The 21719-nt window shown below is 37.8% G+C and overlaps 1 protein-coding gene across 2 annotated transcripts in view; it reads right to left on the reverse strand.

Moving 5' to 3' along the window:
* Nucleotides 1-21719, reverse strand: part of ZNF106 (zinc finger protein 106) — a 59301-nt gene that overhangs the window by 4946 nt on the left and 32636 nt on the right. For both annotated transcript variants that reach the window (XM_046649657.1, XM_046649663.1), the window contains 15 exons: nucleotides 20395-21028; nucleotides 19078-19147; nucleotides 18079-18233; nucleotides 17934-17994; nucleotides 17142-17471; nucleotides 14461-15241; nucleotides 14045-14100; nucleotides 13312-13457; nucleotides 11534-11668; nucleotides 6788-6904; nucleotides 4235-4426; nucleotides 3697-3759; nucleotides 2880-2999; nucleotides 2282-2353; nucleotides 1412-1483 (listed from right to left, as the gene is read on the reverse strand). In XM_046649657.1, coding sequence (XP_046505613.1) covers nucleotides 1412-1483; nucleotides 2282-2353; nucleotides 2880-2999; nucleotides 3697-3759; nucleotides 4235-4426; nucleotides 6788-6904; nucleotides 11534-11668; nucleotides 13312-13457; nucleotides 14045-14100; nucleotides 14461-15241; nucleotides 17142-17471; nucleotides 17934-17994; nucleotides 18079-18233; nucleotides 19078-19147; nucleotides 20395-21028 — 3004 coding nt within the window. The remainder of the gene's footprint in view (nucleotides 1-1411; nucleotides 1484-2281; nucleotides 2354-2879; nucleotides 3000-3696; nucleotides 3760-4234; nucleotides 4427-6787; nucleotides 6905-11533; nucleotides 11669-13311; nucleotides 13458-14044; nucleotides 14101-14460; nucleotides 15242-17141; nucleotides 17472-17933; nucleotides 17995-18078; nucleotides 18234-19077; nucleotides 19148-20394; nucleotides 21029-21719) is intronic.

Consider the following 21719-nt stretch of genomic DNA (forward strand, 5'->3'; position numbering starts at 1 on the left):
GAACTGTTGACTTGTAAACTTGAAAATAAAAAACGTCTAATAAAGGAAACTATATTTATGAAAATATCTGTTATAGAAAACTGGGTTTGCCATGGAAGTCTGACTTCTTTACTCACAATTTTTATCACTTGAATCACAGTCTTGTGATTATCTACTTTGTTTTTTTTTTTACTGTAACTTTACTTATAAATGTGGCTCAAATTCACGTGTTAGTCAGAAAGCACAAAGACTCTGTCTTGGCTTTTCCCTACACGCTTGTTTGTAACAAATCTTAGGATTCTAACATGTTCATTTCTAAAAAGTAAAGCAAATTTGAGTTTTTCCTCTGTCAGCACTATTTCATCCCTCTTGCTTTAAAACCAGAAGGTATTTCCCCAACTCTCTAGATAAATTAACTCTCTATTTGTATATTCTGGATCCTGTTGTACTAGATTTTGCTTGCCTTCGCTGACAAGACTAAAAATCAAAGACAGTGATGTGTAAAAAGTTGAAAAGTAGTTAGGCTGTGGACAAACCTAAAATCAAATTTAAAAATGGAGAGTGTGGGGACTGGCCCTGTGGCCTAGTGGTTGAGTTTGGCATGCTTTGCTTTGGCGGCCAGGGTTTGGTTCCTGGGCGTAGACCTGCACCACTCGTTGGCAGCCATTCTGAGGTGGTGACCCACATACAAAATAGAGGAAGACTGGTACAGATGTTAGCTCAGGGTGAATCTTCCTCAGCGGAAAAAAAAAAAAAAAAGGAGACCGTCATGTTCATTTTATCAATGCTGAAAAGGAGGTTAGGGTTTAGGGGAAAAAAAATTTAGCGCCATAAACTTTTCTTTGGTCACTAATAATATTAGAACTGATGAAACAAATTAAGGCTTATAAGGAACAGTGTGAAAGTTTTGAGAGTTACTCACCAGCTCACACTCCAAAGTAAAAACCACACGATTTAGCCTAGTGAACTGAGGTTTAGAAAGTATACCAATTTTTGCCTATTCCTCAAAAACCAATAAGGACACAAACCGAACTATTCATGTGTCACACTTGAGGAATGGGTATAGCATAGTGGGCAGGTACTGACAATAAGCACTTCCACTTTTTATTTCATATACTTTTGTACTGTTGATATTTTTGTAAGAATACACTGATTTTATAATAAAACAAAAGAAAAACCATCAAGGAGATAACCTTTGAGCGGACAATATTTAAATATACTTCATATCTAGTCTTAAAATAGACTTTTCATTAAAGAAGTATAGAAACATTTTATGTACGCTTTAAAAATAAGCTTCCTTGTCCTGCAGAGGAAGGCATAAAGTGGATGCTCAAATCTATAAAATGCTAAAGTGATGATAATGAAGATCTATAAAAGAGCCTAGGGTTAAGCAACGTCTAAGTCTGGTGACAAGATCAGTTTCATTCCTTACCCAACAGCGGTAATTCTGCATCAGATTTAGCCTCACGGACTGAATACTGCCATCATAACAGCCAGTATAAATCTGGAGAAAGAGGTTTATCACATCAGACCCAAACAACACACAAAAAACAACTACAAAACATCCTCAAAATAAGAGTCAAAAGCTACTTGTGGTAGCTATAACAAGAAAACACAAAACCAAAACTAGCCCCAGAGAACCACTTGGGAAAGGATCTTCTGGACACTTGAAAGCTATGCTCCTCGAAGAGCCACTCCTGGGCCCGTGTCTGAGAGCAGAGGTGTCAGGGCTCGGGGGCACCACTGATTCTCCAACTGGTGTAGCTCTGGCTTCTATTGGGCATTACATACTAGGCCTCTGTATTTCATTGGAACAAAGGGTTCTACTGCTCAGAGTTTAAAAAACATCCATTCCAGTTCAACCCCATGATTTAAAAATAAAATACATCAAGGATTAGCAGGGCTAACTGAGTTAGCTTCTACTTTTAGGTCTGCTATAACTATACCACACAAGCCAAATCTCTTGACTCTATTTCAGTGCTCTGTTCAGATCAAAATGTCTCTGGAAAAAGCATCACTCAATTCTTTTTTGGAAACATCTTAAATTTCTCTTCTATTTAATGGTGGTACTCGATTTTTATGGTAATTATTTTAGCCATTAATAGAAAATGGAATATTCAACAATGTTACTGGGTTACTTCTCTATGTTATAATGCCAAGAGATAAAAAAGGCATTCAATAATGAGGCATATCAGAAACAGATGTCATTTTTGGAAGTGACAAGTAACATTATTGTCAATTTGCAGAATTTTTAAATAAACATATTCAAAGGCAAATATGTGACATGGCAAATAATACTCACCATACTTTTATGGATGGTCATACACATAATCATGTCTTTGTGTCCTCCATACACTTGCAACCGATCATGGGACTGAGGTGGAGGAAAGAAACAGAAAGAGAATAAGGTTATCTGTACCTTAATCTGTTTAATAAGCAGAGTCCCTGCAGGCCTTTGGCAGGTTTAAAACTACACCTGACGTACCAAGCTGAAGCACCAGTAGCATTTTAACAGGAATATAATCTAATGGCCATCATTCTAATAAGTCCTCCTCCTCAAGGGAAGAGCTGGTAATTGGAAATAATACAACCAATTTCTGTGTAATGTCACGGTCACAAACCTGAACTTGCACACAAGGAGAACCAGACAGGTTTTAGAGCCTATGCTGTGCTCCAGAAACCATGTAAGTTTTGACACCTGTAAGCCTGACCATGCACCTCAGAGCAACGTTTCTGAAAGTGTAGTCCACGGACCAGCTGCTTCATAATTACCTAGAGCATCTGTGAAGAATGCAGATTCCTGGGTTCCACCCTAGACTTTCTACATAAAAAATCAATACCACACCCAAATAGACAATCTCCTCAAATCATTCAAGCAAAATACTGGCTCTAAACTCTACCTGTAATTCGTAGACACGAACAAATTTATCCAGGCAAGCAGTCACCATCACTTTTCCTAGGATGTTCACCACAGTCACTGCATGATTGTGACCTTTATAGATCCGTACAAGCTCACCAGTCTGTATCAGAAAAGAGATTAGAGTCACTAGAATGACTTTCAAGATTCCTTCTGTCTTTTGAGATTTATGATGCCATAATTCTAAAAGTCATAATTCTGAGTCTACTTGAACACACATGTAACTGTACTAATTTTAATAGCTGACATACTCCCACAAGCATCTGTTACCTATTCAAAATATAAGAAATGTATCCTGATGAAGAGAATCTAGTGTCACAGAAAGAGAAGGGCGACAACTCTATCTGTATGTATTTTATAGCTTTCAAAGTGTTTTCACTTTTATCATTTCATTGGATCTGGAAAACAAATCCCTGAGGCTGGATTACCCCCAGGTTTACAGACCAGGAACTGAGCCTCAAAGAGCTGCCTCTGACCTGAGCACAGTCTCTCGGCTGTTTTTATTTGTTCTATTTTAAACTACATATCATATCCACTTTCTTAGAGCCTCAGAAGCTCAGTTTATCTCAAGTTTAAATGAGGTATTCAAAGGAAACCTTACATAAACTTTGAGTCTGTCCCCCATTAAAAACTGTGATGAGGTCAGAATTTCTAGGGTGCTCAATACTGTCCAAGAGCTTATGCACAGGGATTACTATTAAGCCTTTCACTGGAAAAAGGGCTTAGTTTACATTGCAAGAGAATCCTTCAAGCTTTAACCACAATTCTATTAAAGATTTCTTTACACCAAGACAGCTTACATGGATGTTGTGGGCATGGACTGACTGATCGCTGGAGCCACTGAACACAAGGTCATTCACCACCTTAAAGAACAAAATTCAACAACTTAGATTGGGTACAAGGTTCTGAGTTTCCTCTGTAACTTTTAACGCACATTGTGAATTTTAATTTCCATCCTGTTTAGAGATGAGCATGAACTAGGTATAAAATAAGTCTCTCAAATTTTCTGATCTGAAACTTACATCCCACCACCAGGCACTCTGATGAACTGACAGCGTATTATTCAGTTTGTTACCTCTTCAGAATGATTAGGAAGTAGCCTAAAAGGGCAATAGGGTATATCTACATTCTATAACAGACTTTTATCGTTTCGCAGTTAATATATTAGAAAACAGTACATCCCTTGGTGACCCAGACCTAAAGAAAAGGATTGTAACCTCCTTGCTCTTTTCAAGATGACTGTGTTCTAAATAAGGCTTTAGGTAACATGGGAAATGTCATTCAAACTCTTCTATTTGTGCCAGACAACTAACTCCTGTTCTCTTGCACTGTACTTGCCTTCATGCAAAGAATGGTTTTGCTGTGGCCCTCCAGAGTTCTAAGGAGGAGTCCATTCCGTGCATCACGTACACTAATGGTGCAGTCATAAGACCCCACAACCAGCAGCTTTCGGGCGCCTTCCTGAGCTGTGGCAAGACAGCTGACAGCCCGAGGGCCATGGCATTCAAAGATTTCAAGTCGTTTGTTGTTCTGAAAAAGAAGCCATTATATGAAGTAAAAGCAACTTAGCTGGAAAATCTCAAAATCAACTAACCAAAATCACTACCTCGATACAAACTCTAAATTCTATTACCTGTACTTAAGTTCTCATACGTACTCCCCATCTTAAACTTCCCAACCCCTGCCATTGCCATTCCAGCTCTTTGTGTTCATGACTCCCTCTTCTCCCATTCCAGCAGGGACAAAGCCTTACATTATAAACTCATTTCTAACTTCAACCCCCACTATCCTTCCTGATCCTAATTAGAGCTTGGTTCTCTTTTTATGCCCTCTCTCACTCCCTTTAGGTTAATGATAATGAACAATCAACCTGTTTTTCACACTCTAATACATTTTCCATGCCACAGGCCCAGGAACTCTTTCAGTGTGGGTTTTCTGGGCTTTTTTTTGTCATCCAAAATTTATGCAATTTATTTGTCATGGTGTTTCCAAAATTCTCTATTGAGAACTACCTTCTTAGACAATTTCAGTAAGAGTCTCCTACTCTCCACCTTTCTGTTATTCTGACGTTCTTCTGACTTCTGGTTCTATGTTCTCTCTTGTGACATCATTTAGTGGACTAGAGCCTTTGCATGAGTCAGTGGTATGATCACACCCTGAATTCCCAAACATTCCTGTACCTCAGATTTTAGACTTGCTTCTCTCATCCCACATCACTCTTGTCCATAAAGTCTCCCACTTCCCCTAAACCTCTAAAAAGGTACTTCAGGTGTTTGCATGGGATGAAACTCCCAGAAACTAAGCACAAGCAGCAGCTGGGAGCCTAGAGAGCTGGGCACGATTTCGGCCATTCTAAGTGCTGGGGAGACAGACTGATGGAGTTCAGGACTCGATGATGGACAGACTGGTAAACAGCCCTGGCTTTCTGCTGAGATGCCAGAAGCACTGCATTCTAGGAGTATGGGCAAACCAGAAAAGACACAGCCCTGACAAGACTTTAAAATTCACATCTCTGCAGAGATTCTCAAATCTCTGTCTTGAGGTCCATCTTCTCTGAGGCTTTTCAACCATTTAAAGATCATTTCCAATTGAATTTCTCGTTATCATCTTGCCTCAAAAAGTCTTGCTCTTAACTTCTGTCTACCTTTGGTAATATTAATCTCACAAAAAAGAATAGAATTAGGTAATTATCAAGTTTTATCCTTTAAAATATTTTAAATTTATTGTTTCTTCATTTCTATGGCCCTAACCAAATCGAATCTAGGCTGTTAGCACTTCACAACTGGAATGCAAAAACCTTCACTAATTACCCTTCCACGATCTATTCATATCTAGTGAACCAAATAACTTGCCACTTGATTATATATGTGCTAGATTTCTTCTAACTTGATTTTAAGCTTCTTAAAGGCAAAAACCATGACATATTTTATTGCATCCCTTATAAGTAGTTCCAGCTAGTATGTGGAAGGAGAGACAGGAGGTACTCAATAAGCACGTATGATGCTGTAATTGGGCATAACATAGTAAACATTCTAACATGCAGTTAAAAGATGACCAGATGACCTTGGGATATGGGCTACAACTAATTAGTAACCAAATCTCTCACTTCTACCTCTTAGATTACATCTTTTTTCCATTCTCTTCTCCTCATCCTTAGCCTAACCTTTCACGTCAGCTTCCATTACAAAGGTTCCTAAGTGGTCTCCCCGCCTGTACTGGTACCAGTATTTTCCAATCTCATCAACTCCAGAGTGACTTTTTCTAAACTACAAATTGGATCATGTTGCTCAGACTTTAAAGCCTACAAGATGCAGTCCAAGCATATTAACAAAGCACATAGGGCCATCAAGAACTGGTCCCTATTCATTCCCTAAGCCGTATCCCGGGGCTGAGCACACACAGATGCTCAACAAAGGCTTGGTCAACAAATGAATTTATCTCAGGGTTCGGAAAGAATGAGGCCACATGGGCATGAAGGCAAACCTTTGACTTCGTTCACTTTACAGAAGAGGCTACCCTCATGAAACTCTAAATCAGTTCCAAACCACATCAATGTCACACTCAAAGGAATTTAAGCTCATTTTTCATGGTGTCATTCTTAAAATGAGACAGACTAGTTTAACGTGTGACTCATTATTTGGCCCCAAATCGTCAGGCTTGGTTTAATTTAGTAGAGTTACATTTTGGTCTTGGCACACTTGGGCCTGAGCAGACAGAATGCAGGATCTTGTTTCACTTACACCAGGAGACAACAGTTTTCGAGTAGCAGCTAATTCTGTGGCTTTCTCACACAAGAAAACAGGGAAATATCTGCCTTCTACTTCTTCCCACACACACTCACATTATTTTCAAGTGGAATGGGAATTCAGCCTTCTCTCCCCAACCACTAACCTTTATGTTGAAGGTGACCACAGTGCCATTTGCCAGTCCTGCATAGAGGATTCGCCACCTACTGTGGAGGCAGAGAACCCGGTCTTCCAGCTGTAGTTGCTCCACACACTCTCGTGTCTGATAAAAGTACACAACACCTACTCAGCAGAGGTTAATAGGCAAGTAAAATATGAAAACAATCCTTCTGAAAGCAGAGTGTGAAATGATTTTTATGAGGAAGAAAATGTAGCATCCTCTACTTGGTAGAAGACAATCTTAGATTTTTTTCTCTTTTGAAATATGTGGCCAAAGACCCTCGAGCTGTAGGTAATATTAAAAACAAATACAAATCCCAATAATGTTACCCATGTTTCTAATTTAGAATATAGAAATTCTTCAAAGGGCACTATGAACTGGGTCTTAACCTCCTAAATTAAGTAGCCAAAGATAAAGTTAAAGCTGCATTTGACATCTAAAAAGGAAAATGAAGATTATAGTTACATACTTGATAACTGCATTAATCAAATATGTACTTTCCTACAACTGACTCTCTAATTCAATAGCTCCCAAACGCATCCTTCAAGCCAGTGCCAAGTTAGCGGGTCCATAATTACCCAAGAAACTTAAAAAATATATAGAACTCCAAGTTTCACCCCTAATCCCTGGGATTCTAATTGAGTAGGCTCTAATGTATATTTTTTAAATTTCTTTAGTAATTCTGACGCATACCCAGATAAGAGTTTGATCTGACCTTCAAGAAATGATTTCCATGAATTTCCAGAGCTGGGTTATACTAGCAAATCTAATTACCTACAACCTAGAATAGGGCCAGTAATGTAGAAAGTGCTCAAGGTTTGCTGTTGACTGAAACTAAGCAACTAAAGGCCCAAGTGTAGCTTTTTTTAAACAGGTTTGGATACAGATGTTAAAATCAATATGGTTATAACTGGGTAGGATGGAACAAGCTGTGGGTAGGATGACAAAAGCTGTAGCTGTCAAAGCCTTTGATCTCTTCTCCCAATCTTCCTTCACACCTAAAAGAGTCAGTCTTTCAAATTATTCAATTTCCCCCACAGAATTACAAATATAAATGCCACATACGAAACTGTAAAACAGAGAAAAAGACAAGAAATATGACCAAATGTTAAGATTCATGTTGTCTCTGTCTTATAAATAATTTTATAGGGGAAATTGAATATTATATAGTTATAAAAAAAGAACTATTGGTACATACAACAACATACATTAATTTCAGACATTATGGTGAGATAAAGTTAGGCATGAAAGAATATATGTAGTATGGTTTATTTACAGGAAGTTCAAACACAGACAAAAATAATCCATAATGACAGAACCCAGAATAATGGTATTCTTTGGGGGCGGGGGGGGAGGTGGCTGGCAAGTGTATAATGGAAGATTCAGGGGGATGGAAATGGTCTATATTTGATCTTGGTGGTGGTTACACAAACATATACCGACGTAAAAGTTCACCAAACTGTATATTTAAAATTTGTGTACTTTACCATATAAAGTTATACCTCAATTTCAAAAACTCACTAAGAATTTTTTCACTAATGACAGTCCCACTATGCCAAATACTACTCATGTCAGAACCCTTAAAAATATTGAAAAATCTTTTAAAGTTTTTGCTAATTTTATAAATCAAAGTGGTAATGAACTTTTGTTTTAATTTCCACTTACTGGCAAGACTTTTATTTTCAAATAGTTATTTGTATTTCCTCTTTTTAAGGAATTTGTTTCTGCTTTTTTCCCAATTTATGTAAAAGGATTTTAGAATTTCTCTTCTCAAAGGTGTAAGCTCCTTACAACAATATTAACCCTATGTTTATTCTATCCTATATTACAACTATTTTTCCCTCTTTTTACTTGACTATTTCTTGACAAAACTTGTTTACAATTTTTAATGGCTTTTTACAGTATTATTTCCACATAATAAAATTCACCATGTTAAACACACATTTTGTTAAGTTTGGTAAAGTACACAGCCTTGCAACTATTACCACAATCAACTTTCAGAATGTTTTCAGCAACTCCAAAAAGTTACCTTTACCCTCTTTGAGTCAATTCCCACTACCATCCCAGCAACCCTGACAGTTTTGCCTTTTCTAGAATGTCATATAAAGGGAACATACAGTATACAGTATTTCACATCAGACTGCTTACAAAGCATGTTTCTGAGATCCACCTATTTTGCTACATGTAGCAATTGTTTGTGCCTTTTTGTTGCTAGCATTATTCCACATTTATTTTACATCCCACATTTATTTTATATACCACCTTTAATCTATCTACCAGTTGATAGATGTATTGACTGTTTCTATTACTAAAATGAATAATGCTGCTATGAGGTTCCTTCTTTCATTCTGGATACTGGAAATTTGTGTCTTCTCTCTTTTTTGATCTATTTAGCTAAAAGTTTATCTATTTTATTTACCTTTTTGAAGAACTAGCTTTTGGTTTCATTGATTTTTCCCTATAGTTTGTCACTTTTAGATATTGTTGATGTCCATTCTGCTCTTTATTATTTCCTTTTACTTTTTCTTTTTTCTAATTTCTTAGAAACTTAGATAATTGATTTTAAACCTTTCTTTTTTTCTAATATAAGCATTTAAAACTACAAATTTCAGGCGCTGGCCCCGTGGCCGAGTGGTTAAGTTTGTGTGCTCTGCTTTGGCAGCCCAGGGTTTCGCCAGTTTGGATCCTGGTCATGGACATGGCACCGCTCATTAGGCCATGCTGAGGCAGCGTCCCACATGCCACAACTAAAAGGATCCACAACTAAAATATACAACTATAGACTGGGGGGATTTGGGGAGAAAAAGCAGGAAAAAAAAAAACCCTATAAATTTCCCTCTCAACGATGCATTAGCTGCATCCTACAAATGGTAAGTTGTATTCTCTTTTTCATTTACTTTGAAATATTTTCTAATTTCCCTTGTGACTTTGAATCATAGGGAACTTAGAAACATGCTGTTTCATTTCCCCATATTTGGGGATTTCCCAGATTTCTTTCTGTTATTGATTTCTAATTAAATTCCATTGTGGTTGGAGAATATACTCTAAATGATTTCAATCCTTGTAATTGAGAGTCTCACTAAGACTGAGATTTATTTCATGGCCCAACACACGGTCTATCCTGGTGAATGTTCCATGTGCACTTGAAAAGAACGTGTATTCTGTTGTTTGAGGGTGAAGGATTCTATAAATGTTAATTAGATCTTGTTCATCAACAGTGTTGTCCAATTCTCCTATATCTTTGATGATTTTCTGTCTAGTTGTCTATTAAGTATTGAGAGAGAGGTGTTGAAGTCTCCAACACTAACTGTGGATTTGTCTATTTCTCCTTGTACTTCTATCAGTTTTTCTTCGTGTATTTTGGAGCTTTGTTATTAGGTACATATATTTATAATTGTTATATCTTGTTACATTGTTGTATTGTTATAATTGCTACATAATTGTTACTGACCCTATTATCATTATGGACTACCACCCTTGTCTCTAGCAGTATTCCTTGTCTTAAAGTCTATTTCCCTGATAGTAACAAGCCACTCCAGCTCCTTTTGTTACTACTTGCACAGTACATCTTTTCCCATTCTTTTACTTTCAACCTACTCATGTCTTTGAATTTAAAGTGCGTGTCTTACAGATGGCGTAGACTTTGACACTTCTCCTTTATGTAGTCAGTTTCTGCCTTTTGATGTTAGCGTTAATTCACATTTAATATAATTATTAAATATGGTTAGATTTAGGTCTCCAATTTGCTACCTGCTTTCAATTTGTTTCATTTTTCGTTTCTGCCTTGTTTTCTATTAAACAAATATTTTTTTAGTATGCAATTTGAATTCTTCTATTCAATTTTTTAGTTCTATTTCTCTGCATTATTCTTTTAGTGGTTGCTCTAGGGCAGTTGTTCTCAGAGTGTGGACAACAGACCAGCAGCATCAGTATCACGTCAGAAATGTAAATTCTTGGGCCCTATTCCAAAACTACTGAATTAGAAACTGAGTAGGGTCCAGTGGTACATATTTTACATACATATCTTAACAAGCTCTCTAGGTTAATCTGATGCATGCTGAAGTTGTGAACCAGCACTTGAGGGATTACCTCTTTAAATTATAACACTCTAGTTTCAAGCTAATAGTGACTTATTCCCAATAAAATATAAGAACCTTGTACCAGCACAACTCCATTCCCTCCCTCTCCTTTGTGTTCCTGTTATCACACATATTCCATCCACATGTTAAAAACCTAATGATTTAATATTATAAATTTTGCTCCAAATAATTAAGTCTTTTAAAGAAATTAAGAACATTTTTTTATGCAAAAAATTTTCTTTCATTTCTTTCAATGCATTTAGAGTTAGAAAATTCTTTCTCAGAGGAGATATCCACTTCTAAGTTTTCAAGTTTAAAAAATTTAAACATTTTATTCTCTTTTCTATCTAGGATTAATTTTGGCATATGATGTGAAAATAAAAATCAGGAGTAACATTTGTGGGAAAGATCAAGGGAGGTTTATTACTAATAGTAGTAAATGAAAAAATACTAGTGGAGGCAGACAGAAAACACTCATTTCTCATAAGCTTCATTTCTACTAAGGGTTATACAAGTGAACTAAAATAGGTTCAGAAGCAAAAGAGAAAAAGGGGAGCAGAATGAAGTGTTTGTCTCAGTGTCTCCACTCTACACAGTACATACAATCAAGCAGTTCAGTATTAGCACTTTTGATTTCTCTGGACCCACTTACCTTAACATTATAGCAGCGAATGGTGTGATCACTGGAACCAGTGTAAAGGGCAGCATTCTTCCCAGAGGTTTGAGTAACCAGGAGGCAGTTCACTTTGGAGGTATGACCCTCAAAGACACCAATGCACTTCCGACTCTAAAGTCAAGCACAGATCTGATCATTAGTTGTGAATATAAAAGGATTAGATAACACATTTCCTCAACAAAAAGATGCTACAACACGTAGTTCACTGCTGTATCCTCAGAGCCTAGAACAGTGCCTCATACACAAAAGGTGTTCAGTAAATATCTGTTCACTGAATGCCCAGCAAACAGTCACATGTAGTGAGCTACCTGCAACTATGTTAGCTGAACCACACCAAAAAGTACTTAGGGCAATTTGCTACAAGAAAGATCGGAATTTTAATTAATGCCTACAGCAAAGCTCTCCGACATACGCACCAAAGATCTAGCAAATCCAAACTATAGCTAATTACCCAGATAAGTTCCTGCATTTGATTAGTAGCTTGTGAGAATGCTCCACAATATTCAAAGACTGTCAGATGCCATCACAGGTCCTAGTGGTCCAGGTGTGTGGTTCCATAAAGGAACATCCTAAATTTTATCTCCGCACACATCCTGAGATCTATTTAAAATGTACATACATACATACCCACCTTACAATTTAGAATTAGAGCCAATCTCCCAAATCTTACACTCACACTTCCTGGTACCACTGCTTCCTTCCTTCAGTCATCCCTGTTGCCCCTCACATCATTAGGCTAAAGGAATTTATACAACTGTTGCCTAGAGCAAACACATTTTCTTGGTCCCTTGTCTAACCTTTTGATTTTCAAGGACTTCAGCAATTTCAAATACTTTCATGGTGTTTGTTCAGGCAACAGAGTGTTCCTAAAGTTTCTCGGCTATCCTTGATAAACAGAATTAGTCTGACATATACCAAATTCAAAACTCAAGAGTTCACTCTATGAAAATGACGAGTAATAAGCATCAAATTATACTAAGTGTGGGGTAGTGGAAGACTGTTGCTCCCTTAATAATTTGGATAAGTAATCAACTGCCAAGGGAAATGCCTCCTCTGATACTTCTCCAGTATTCATTCCATCCCCCTCTACTATGTAGCAGCTATGCGACTGACCTCATCGCCAATTCCAGAGCTGGGACCTGATGGCCCAAGCTTACTGTTGTAATCCCATCTCCCTTTGGCAAGTTATTGTTCAGGGAGTAAAGCACAGGACCCTTTTTCGGTGGCGAGAGGGAAAAAAAAAAAAACTCCAGTGGCTCCTAGCATCTATCTGTAAGTAGGAGGAAAACTAGCTTTAGGAAAAGGTGGTACCAGAGAAGGCAGAGTGGAGAGAAAAAGAAATTAAGTCCACCTTACTGGCCCCGCAGCCAAGTGGTTAAGTTCGCGCGCTCTGCTGCAGGTGGCCCAGTGTTTCATCAATTTGAATCCTGGGTGTGGACATGGCACTGCTCATCAAACCATACTGAGGCGGAGGCCACAACTAGAAGGACCCACAACTAAGAATATACAACTATGTACTGGGGGGCTTTGGGGAGAAAAAGGAAAAAAATAAAATCTTTAATAAAAAAATAAAAAAATAAAATTAAGTCCCCAGTGACCCTGCTGAGCCGCTGGATCCAACTGATCTAAAGTTAGTCTAAAGCCCACTTCATCTCTGGACAGCAAATAAGTTCCTATATGGGTTAAGAAAGTGAGAGCTGGAGTTCTAAAACCTGCAATCAACCATAAACATTCAAATTGATACATCAACTTACCACCAGATTATAAGCTCGGACAGTTTTATCTGCTGAACAGGTATACAGTAAGTTCCCAAATATCTGAATTGCATTCACCGCAGCTTGGTGCCCCTCAAAACTCCCTTCTGTGGGCTCATCATCATCTCCTGGCTCTGAAGATATTTCTAGGAAACAAGTATATGTTTCAGAGACATGTCTGCTTGTGTCTGAAAAGATACTCAAAAATTAAAACCATTACACAACAAAGTGGTCTCTGGATTCTCCTTGAAACCTAGTTCCCCTAGCGAAACACCACATTCTTCATTAATGATCTTCGTTATGAAGATTTCATAATAAGAAAAGGTGGGGAGGAAGGGCTTTCACTTAAGAAAAAGACATTAACATAATGAGCTTTTGAGTGATATCTGTAAGGTACCAAACATTTCTCCACATCCAGTCTCCCCTGCTGCCAGTCATTTCATTGAGCAAGGCGTTATTCTTTAAGCAGTTTCTTCTCAAACAAAAACCTCTGGAACCAATGAAACCTTAATATTAACGTGCTGAACAGATAAGAGAGCCAGACAAGAGAGATGTAAGTAAGAAACTGAGCAGCCAGGATCTGAGGCTTTAGGGATACCATCACTGCTGGGCAAAGTTATCTTCCTGGTGATAACCCCCACCCCATGTTCTATAAGCATATTTAAGTAGATTTAAACCCTGGCTCTAGCCTTGTTTTCTGTGGTTAATTTAAATAAAACTGAAAGCCAAATACCTGAGGAGTTCTTTGATCCTTTTATGGAGGAGATCACAGTCTGAGTTTCTGCCACACTACAAAATAATAGCAAAAGTCTTCTTAGCATCTGTGTGAACAGGACAGGTAGTAAAACTTACATTTTCCTGACTCAGAGGTTTGTTCTAAATAATGGGTAAGTAGCAGTGATATAAGAGATCAGTTTTCCATCCAAAATTTCTATATGAAAGGAAATAAAAGTAAATATTTACAACACAAATGAAAAAGCAGAAAATCTCTACCACCAAGGTTTGATTCTTCCATATCCATAATCCCTACTAATTTTCTATAAATTTGATTCTTTTAAAAATTCTGATTCATAACAAAAAGTTCTATTTTTTAAGAAACGAAGAATGGTGATGAAAGCTGTTCTGATTGGACCAACACCACATCCTTACCTTACAGGGATGCCATCCTTATAACGCGTGCCAATCTCACTGGTGGAGCTCACTTCATCACAACCAGAACGAGAAGTTTCTATCGAATTTTGCTCTGTGGAGTTCCAAATATCCTTTTTAGATGGGCTGTCTGGTTTCTCTTCTCCAGATTCAGAAGAATCAATGGCTACTACTTCTAACTGAGGATTAGGAATTTCTAGGACTTCTAGAGATGAGTCACTATCCGGCTCATCTCTGACACTCTCTTGTTCTGGGCCAGTTCTGCTATCTTCCCACGTGGAGGTTGTGACTTTCCCCCCTTTAGTTGACTTTCCAGTTTTCACTTTCCTCACAGGCTTAGCAGAAAATACATCCTGTTCAGTGTCACTGTTCTCAGGAACATGGGCAGCTCGTAGAGTTTTCTTCTTCCTCAGTTTCTTCTTTTTCTTGTTTCCCCTAGTTTCAGCTGATGTCAGAGTGGACTCTGCCTGCTGTTCAGGCTGGTCAGCTGGAGAGTGGGGCTCCTTCTCTAAAGGGGTTTCTGAGGCAAAGGACAACCTTGGAAAAGAACTGGTACAGGCTTCAGACCCACTGTTACCTTTGGCTGGCTCTTCGTCTTCTTTACTTATGCTAGGAAGACCAGCTGATTGGGAAGAGGGAATGTTTTCTCTGTGTCTGGCATTTCCCTGCTCCACGGAAAACTTCAGTTCTTGGCTAGGCTCATGGAAACTTTCTGTTAGCTCTGACAAGGACAATGTTGCAGCAATAACTGGATAAACTGGACAACTGTCATTGATCTCTCCTGAATTCAGAAGAAAAAAAAATTGCATCTTTTTTTATGTCTGCTATTTATAGTCATAAACTTCAATTATTTATCTCTGATTGAATCTCTACCAAATAATGACATTTCAATATGTTAACTAAACCATGACTGTTAAAGCTGCTATCTCACCCCTCGGCTTCCCCAAATCGACACAAATTCCTATTACAGTACATACTACACTTTGCCTTGCATTCATCTCACAAATAACGTGCATGTCATACCCTACAAAAGCTCCTTATGGGAAAGGATTGTTTCTATCCATCTTTTTTCTTTCTTTCTTTGAAATGTCCACAAAGCATTGTTTTTATTCTCAGTAGACACTTAAATATCTACTTAACTAAACTGCTTTCGTCTTCATTTCTTAGAAGTTTTCACTATGCATTTTACCTGTACATCATCCCATTTAGCTAACTAGTAAAGTCAGCTGACTTAAAAATGTCTATTTTCTTTGACTTGATAGAGTTTACACTGATGAAATAAACAGACATACTCAAAAATATATACTATATAGTGCTATACAGAATATTAAAAAACGAAAAAACCTAAATATTTAAAGGTTATATAAGTTATTGTATATCCAGATTATTATGCAACTTCTCAAGTATTATACAATTAATAAAATAAAAATATTTTAGATGAATTATTTTTATGACACAGGAAAATGGTCATGATATATTAAACAGAAAAAAGTCAGGTTATAATAGGCTACGATTTGTTCTTTGTATAAAGTCTACATGTAAACACACAAATATTTATGATTTAAGAAAGACTGAAATAATATATAACAAAATAACATCTATATTTTTATAGTTTCCCAATTTTTTACAATGAACATGAAATTACTTTTGCAATCAAAAAAAGAAATCTAATAAAAGCTATTTTTGAAAATATTAGCTTAAAAAGTGGCTATAATGCTTCATTACTAGTTTTTTAAAAAATACTAAATACTATCCACATAAAAGTAACAAAATTCTGGGGCTGGCCAAGTGGTTAAGTTCACATGCTCTGCTTCGGTGGCTTGGGGTTCACTGGCTAGGATCTTGTGTGCAGACCTATGCAGTGCGCATAAGCCATGCTGTGGCAGCATCCCACGTAGAAGAACTAAAATGACCTACAACTAGGATGTACAACTACGTACTGGGACGCTGGGGGGGAAAAAACGGTAACAAAATTCAATAGGAAAGCTAATATACATTTGATATAGATATCTAGATTAGTGTTGCAACAGGTAGCAAAATCTAGGTTAATTCTTCAGACTTCGTTTTTGCTCAACTCACACAATGCCAGTTTCTTTGCTCACTTTTTACTAAACTTCCAATATACTACCATGTGGTTATACAAACTTCAGATAAGATTTTAAATAGCTTAGAAGTTATTCTCAAATGGTAACCAGATGAGTGTTATTTTATAAAAAGAGCAAAAACCCTGGCTATTTCTCAAAACCACCCAACTTCCTATTAGATGATTCCAAACCCCTCAGGCCTCTGCCTTTCATCATGGCCACCTGCCTCTCAGGCTTATATTAATCCTGGCTTGCACTTTAGATGATAAAGACAGTTAAGAGCTGAGAAATTCAGAGGATATACCTTATCTAGAAAATTGACTGAACAACTAGAACCCCATTTATCTCACAAAAACCAAATAATTCTGCACCAATCCTAATAAATGGAACATTTTAGGTGCTAATACAAAGTCAATTCAGTAATCCCAGATTTAGGGAAAAGTTATTTAGATAATCCTCCTGATGGAAGGAAACTTCAAGAAAGATTAACTGTAATAATTTTAGCTTTGACAGGCAAGTACGACTTTACATCACTATTATAAAATTGCCCCAGACCCACTACAGGGTTGCCCTTAACCCAGAGAAAAGTTTACATACTATTGGCTTGCAGTAATTCCTTGGAGGCATTGCAAATAGAGCCTCGTGACACAGCATTCACATTCTCGTCTTGTTCAGGAGACATGGGCTCTTGTTTAATCTGAACCGATGAGTCTGGAGCGGGAACCACGCCGTGGGCTTGGAAAGCAGGAGATGTGGTTACTCGGAAAGGAGATGGAGAGACATGAGAAGATGGAGACTCCAGAAAAACTGGGAAAAAGGGAGTAGGCAGCAGCATGGCATCAGCAGATGTTTGAGATCTACTGTTCCTTTGTTCTCGTGTAGGGCTACAGGGAACCTGGTCTGGGCGCTCAGAAGGTTCATATGTTTCTAGAATGGGAAAATACATACACACAAATGCAAAAATGTATCTGAAAAGTCACTCATTTCTGAGCCAATTTGTATTTTTAAAGATTACAAGAGAATTTTATGGCCCCTCATTATTCTTCCAACTACATTTTCACATATCTATACAACCACCAAGGATACCAGCACTAATATTCCAATTTTTCAGATTTTAAGTAATTTATCCAAAGTGATATAGATACTAATGGAAGAGCCAAGATTTGAACCCAGGTCTTTTGATTCCTAACCAAAGGTTCTTCTTGTAACATACTGTCTCTGTTGCTATGCATTATGGGGATGTACTGTCTCACAGGCCTTTCTGTAGAAGGATGAAATCAAGGAGACATGAGAGAAATCATGACTTTCATGACTACTTTAATTCCTCTCTATAGAGAAGAAAAAAGTAAGCTACAGAGGACATAAATCCATCAGATTCTCTCCAAATACCTTGTAATCCCTGCAGAATCTGTATTCTGTGGGTCCTCAGTGCACTCATCTCCATAGTTATCTAAAAATAAAATACTTTGTTAAGCATTTTGAAATCCAACTTCAGAGATAAGCCATCTCCATTGTATGTTCCATCTGCTGTTACCTGCTGCTTGAGCATAAGTAATCTCTGAACTTCAACATACGCTGTCTGAAGGGCTGCACGGGCTTGCAGAAGGTTGTTATCCATGCACTGCAACGATTTGCTTAGTTCTTCCTCCCTTAAGGAAATATTCAGCAGCTGGTCAACCTGAGAACGTTCTGCCAAAAGAACCCATAAGGCTCAGTTTAATACTGGAGACTGCTATCAAACAGCTCTTTAGGAGGTGGAACTACATCAATTATCTAGGATAAGCCTTTATTTTCTCCCCAATAGGTCACTGCAGACTCATCAAATCACACAAATCATGTAGTCAAGCCCGATGTTGTGAGAGCCAGAAACCAAAAGCGAGAACTGGTAAGATAGAGGTACCTCATAGGTTCAAGTGTACTACCACATGATACCCTCTTACCTAATCACCATCTCCCACTGCTACCCTTCCAAGTGAAATCTTTGTCCCAGGCAAATCAACCATCATAGGTTTCATTTCCCATTCTTCCTTTATCTACCACCCTCTTCACCCAAGGCTTTTGCTTAGATTGGGCCCCAGATCTTAGACTGGGCCTGCTTGCACTCTCCTCCCAATTCATAATTATTCTAGTCTATTAGTTAACATAATATAGTTCTCTTGATTAGAGAAGTCTTCCTGAAGAAGATATAGCTTTGAAATTGTACATTTAAGTTACCTGAAATAAAATGTTCTACTATGTGTATGTGTTTGTCATCATTATGTTTCTTTTTCCCATTCAATATGCCAAGAGCTCTCCCCTAAACTCCAGACTCACATATCCAACAACCAACTGGATATCTCTATTTAGGTGTCTCTAAGGTCCTTTAACTCAAAGGATCCAAAAGGGAACTCATCTTCCTCTACTCGAACAAATGCTCTCAAGGAATTTTCTAGTTCTACAAATGATACACAGTTGCCCCAGCCAGAAAATGAGGTCATGCTTGACTCCTCCCTATAAGAACAATTTCTCTCTGCCAGAATATTCTGTACTATACCCTTTTTTCCTTTAATTTTCCTTCTTTTATTTTTTCTCTCAAGACTTGGGAGTTCAGGAGAAGATCCATCCTGAGGAGATAAAGAAAATTGAATAATATTAAATTATTTTAAATTATAAAAATATGTAAAGGTCATTATCCAGGAGGAGAAAAAAGACTTCTAAGATAGTCATACATTATTCCTCATTATTGCTACGATCTCTAACAGGATAGCAGGAGTCTCATGTACATAGTAGCAACTCAAATATTAGTTGAATGAATTTATCTGATTTAAAAAAAAATAGACTCTAAGGTCAAGTACTTTCCTACGATCCTAGAAATGGTAAAGCCAATGGGGCTTAGGCAAAGCATTTCACCTTGGTAAAGCAGGGCAGAGACAGAAGTATGGACAAAGCCAGTAACACAGATATCTGATTTCATTGTGGCATAATTCCTACTTTAAATTTCAGCAAGAAAATCTTCACAACAAAAAGCTAAACAGTTTATGAGACAGGCCCCAAGATATTAGCTTTGTCACAGGACAATCTCTCATTCAACAACATCCACTACAGTGTCTAGCTCAAAGGGGCAGAGCTGGAATTTGAACCCAGGTCTACAACACATGCCCTTAACTACTCTGCTATATTGCCTCAGTATTAAAGGAAACAGCCCATCTTCTGACAGCACCAAATTCCGACTATATCACCACCAGCAACTCTTTCTTTTCAGAAAGACTTCCTAAAAGGATTAAGCAATATTAGCGACCGGGATGTCAGAAGAGAATTGGTGCCAGTAAAGGAATGGATTCTCAAAGGGACGGGCTGGATAACTGAGGTACAAAAACAGATAAAAGAGACTAAAAATCCTTCTAAGACTATGCTCAAATAGATGCCCTCTCATAGTATTAAAACTACCTTAGTGTTAAGTGCAGTAGTCCTGGGTCCAACAAGCTTACATGCCCTACAAATACAAATCCAACACTAGAATGCCTTTCCTCAGCAGCAGCACAGAATGCATCATGAAAACAGATCAAATGACAGCTGAAGACGTGGCTTACTCCTTGGTCAGGTGATACAAAGAATCAGTGGCTTGGAGACTAGTTTTAGAGATGACTTCATATTTTCCTAGTACTGTACATTCATATTCAATTACATTTAACTTAGTAGAATTACTCAGTGAAAACCAGCAGAATAAGACTATGAAAATAAAAGCCTCACAAATCTTCTATTCCAAAGTATTCCAACCCCAGATGCCCCCCAAAAATTAAACAGTTAAATCTTATAATAGCCAAGTCACCATACGAAATGTTCTATAAAAAGCACAGGGAACCATACTCACTCCAGTGGCTCTTCGTTTCTTTCTAATACTCTGACTATCATTTTGTTCAGCACCAGAGGTACAGCTACTATCTGTGGCTGCATCTGCCAAACTGGAGACTGCAAGGGCTGAGGACGCATTTGATGATAAAGAGTTTCCTTCTCCATTACTCTCCTGGGCATTCTGATTCTCTGACGGTGATGTAGAACTCTCCTGGCTGTTCAGGTCTTTTGCCAAATGCATCAAAGGAACTGTATGGTCAGAGGATAACTGTGCACTATGTCGCCGTCGAGTAGCAACATTTTCAGCCCTTTCACCTGTTCTTAAGGAGGCAGCCAGAGGTGTCACTTCCTGCTTGAGGCCCATGGTTGTTTTTTGACTCTGTGCAGCCCTCAGTGAGTTACTGGGTGAAAAAATCTGTTGCGGCTCATTTTCTTTGCCTGTACCTTCCTCACTGAAGAAGCTATACACAGAAGGAGCCCTGTCCATGATGACGCTGCTCTCAGAAAGGCTTCGCTTCCTTGCCAACCCAGGGGATGAAGAAATGGAAACACCTTCCCAGTGGAATCCTTCTAGATTGGACAAATCAGGTTCCCCATCCAAATCCAAGACCTCTTGTTCATTTTGAACTAGAGGCACCATTTCTATGCCAAACCTTAAGAAAGAAAGAAAAAGTCATAAATCAGACATGGTCGGGGGAGGAGGGGGCATCACTGAATGTGCCAGACTCTGTTAAGCACTGAGGTTATAAATATAAATAGAGATGGTTTCTGTTCTCAAGAAGCTCAGTCTAATAGGAGTTCCAGACATAAAGTAAATAACTACATTCTAAGCATTGTAACTTAAGTATTAAATTAGAGATTTGTATACAGCTATGAGAATGCATTTGAGGGAGTAAAAATTGAAAGTTTTATTTAATATGGAGCTCTAAATCTTCAATAATAAATAGGTAATTTTTAAGAGCAAACAAACCAAAACCAAAAATGTTTACTGAGCATTCACAAGTGCCAGGCACCATGCTAAGAATTTCATCACCTCAATAATACTCACAAGTCATGGGAAAGACGGCACAAGAAATACATTATTTCAATAAGGAGAGAAATTTAAGCCTGGAGGGCTATATAACTATAATATAGCAGGATGATTTTCAAGTAGCAAACCTATGTTGAACACTGCTTTACCATCCAAAAAGTTTAGTAACTCAACATAAAATGAAAAGCCAAAATATTACACAACTGCTTAAGAGAAAGTATTTTGTGATCACGAATACAATGCCCGGAGTAAATACAGAAGGTAACTATCCAGAGGTTCTAAGTAAAAGGTAACGAGAACAGTAACACTCAAAA

This window comes from Equus quagga, chromosome 2, assembly GCF_021613505.1.
Source record: "Equus quagga isolate Etosha38 chromosome 2, UCLA_HA_Equagga_1.0, whole genome shotgun sequence".
In the NCBI taxonomy this organism is placed as follows: domain Eukaryota; kingdom Metazoa; phylum Chordata; class Mammalia; order Perissodactyla; family Equidae; genus Equus; species Equus quagga.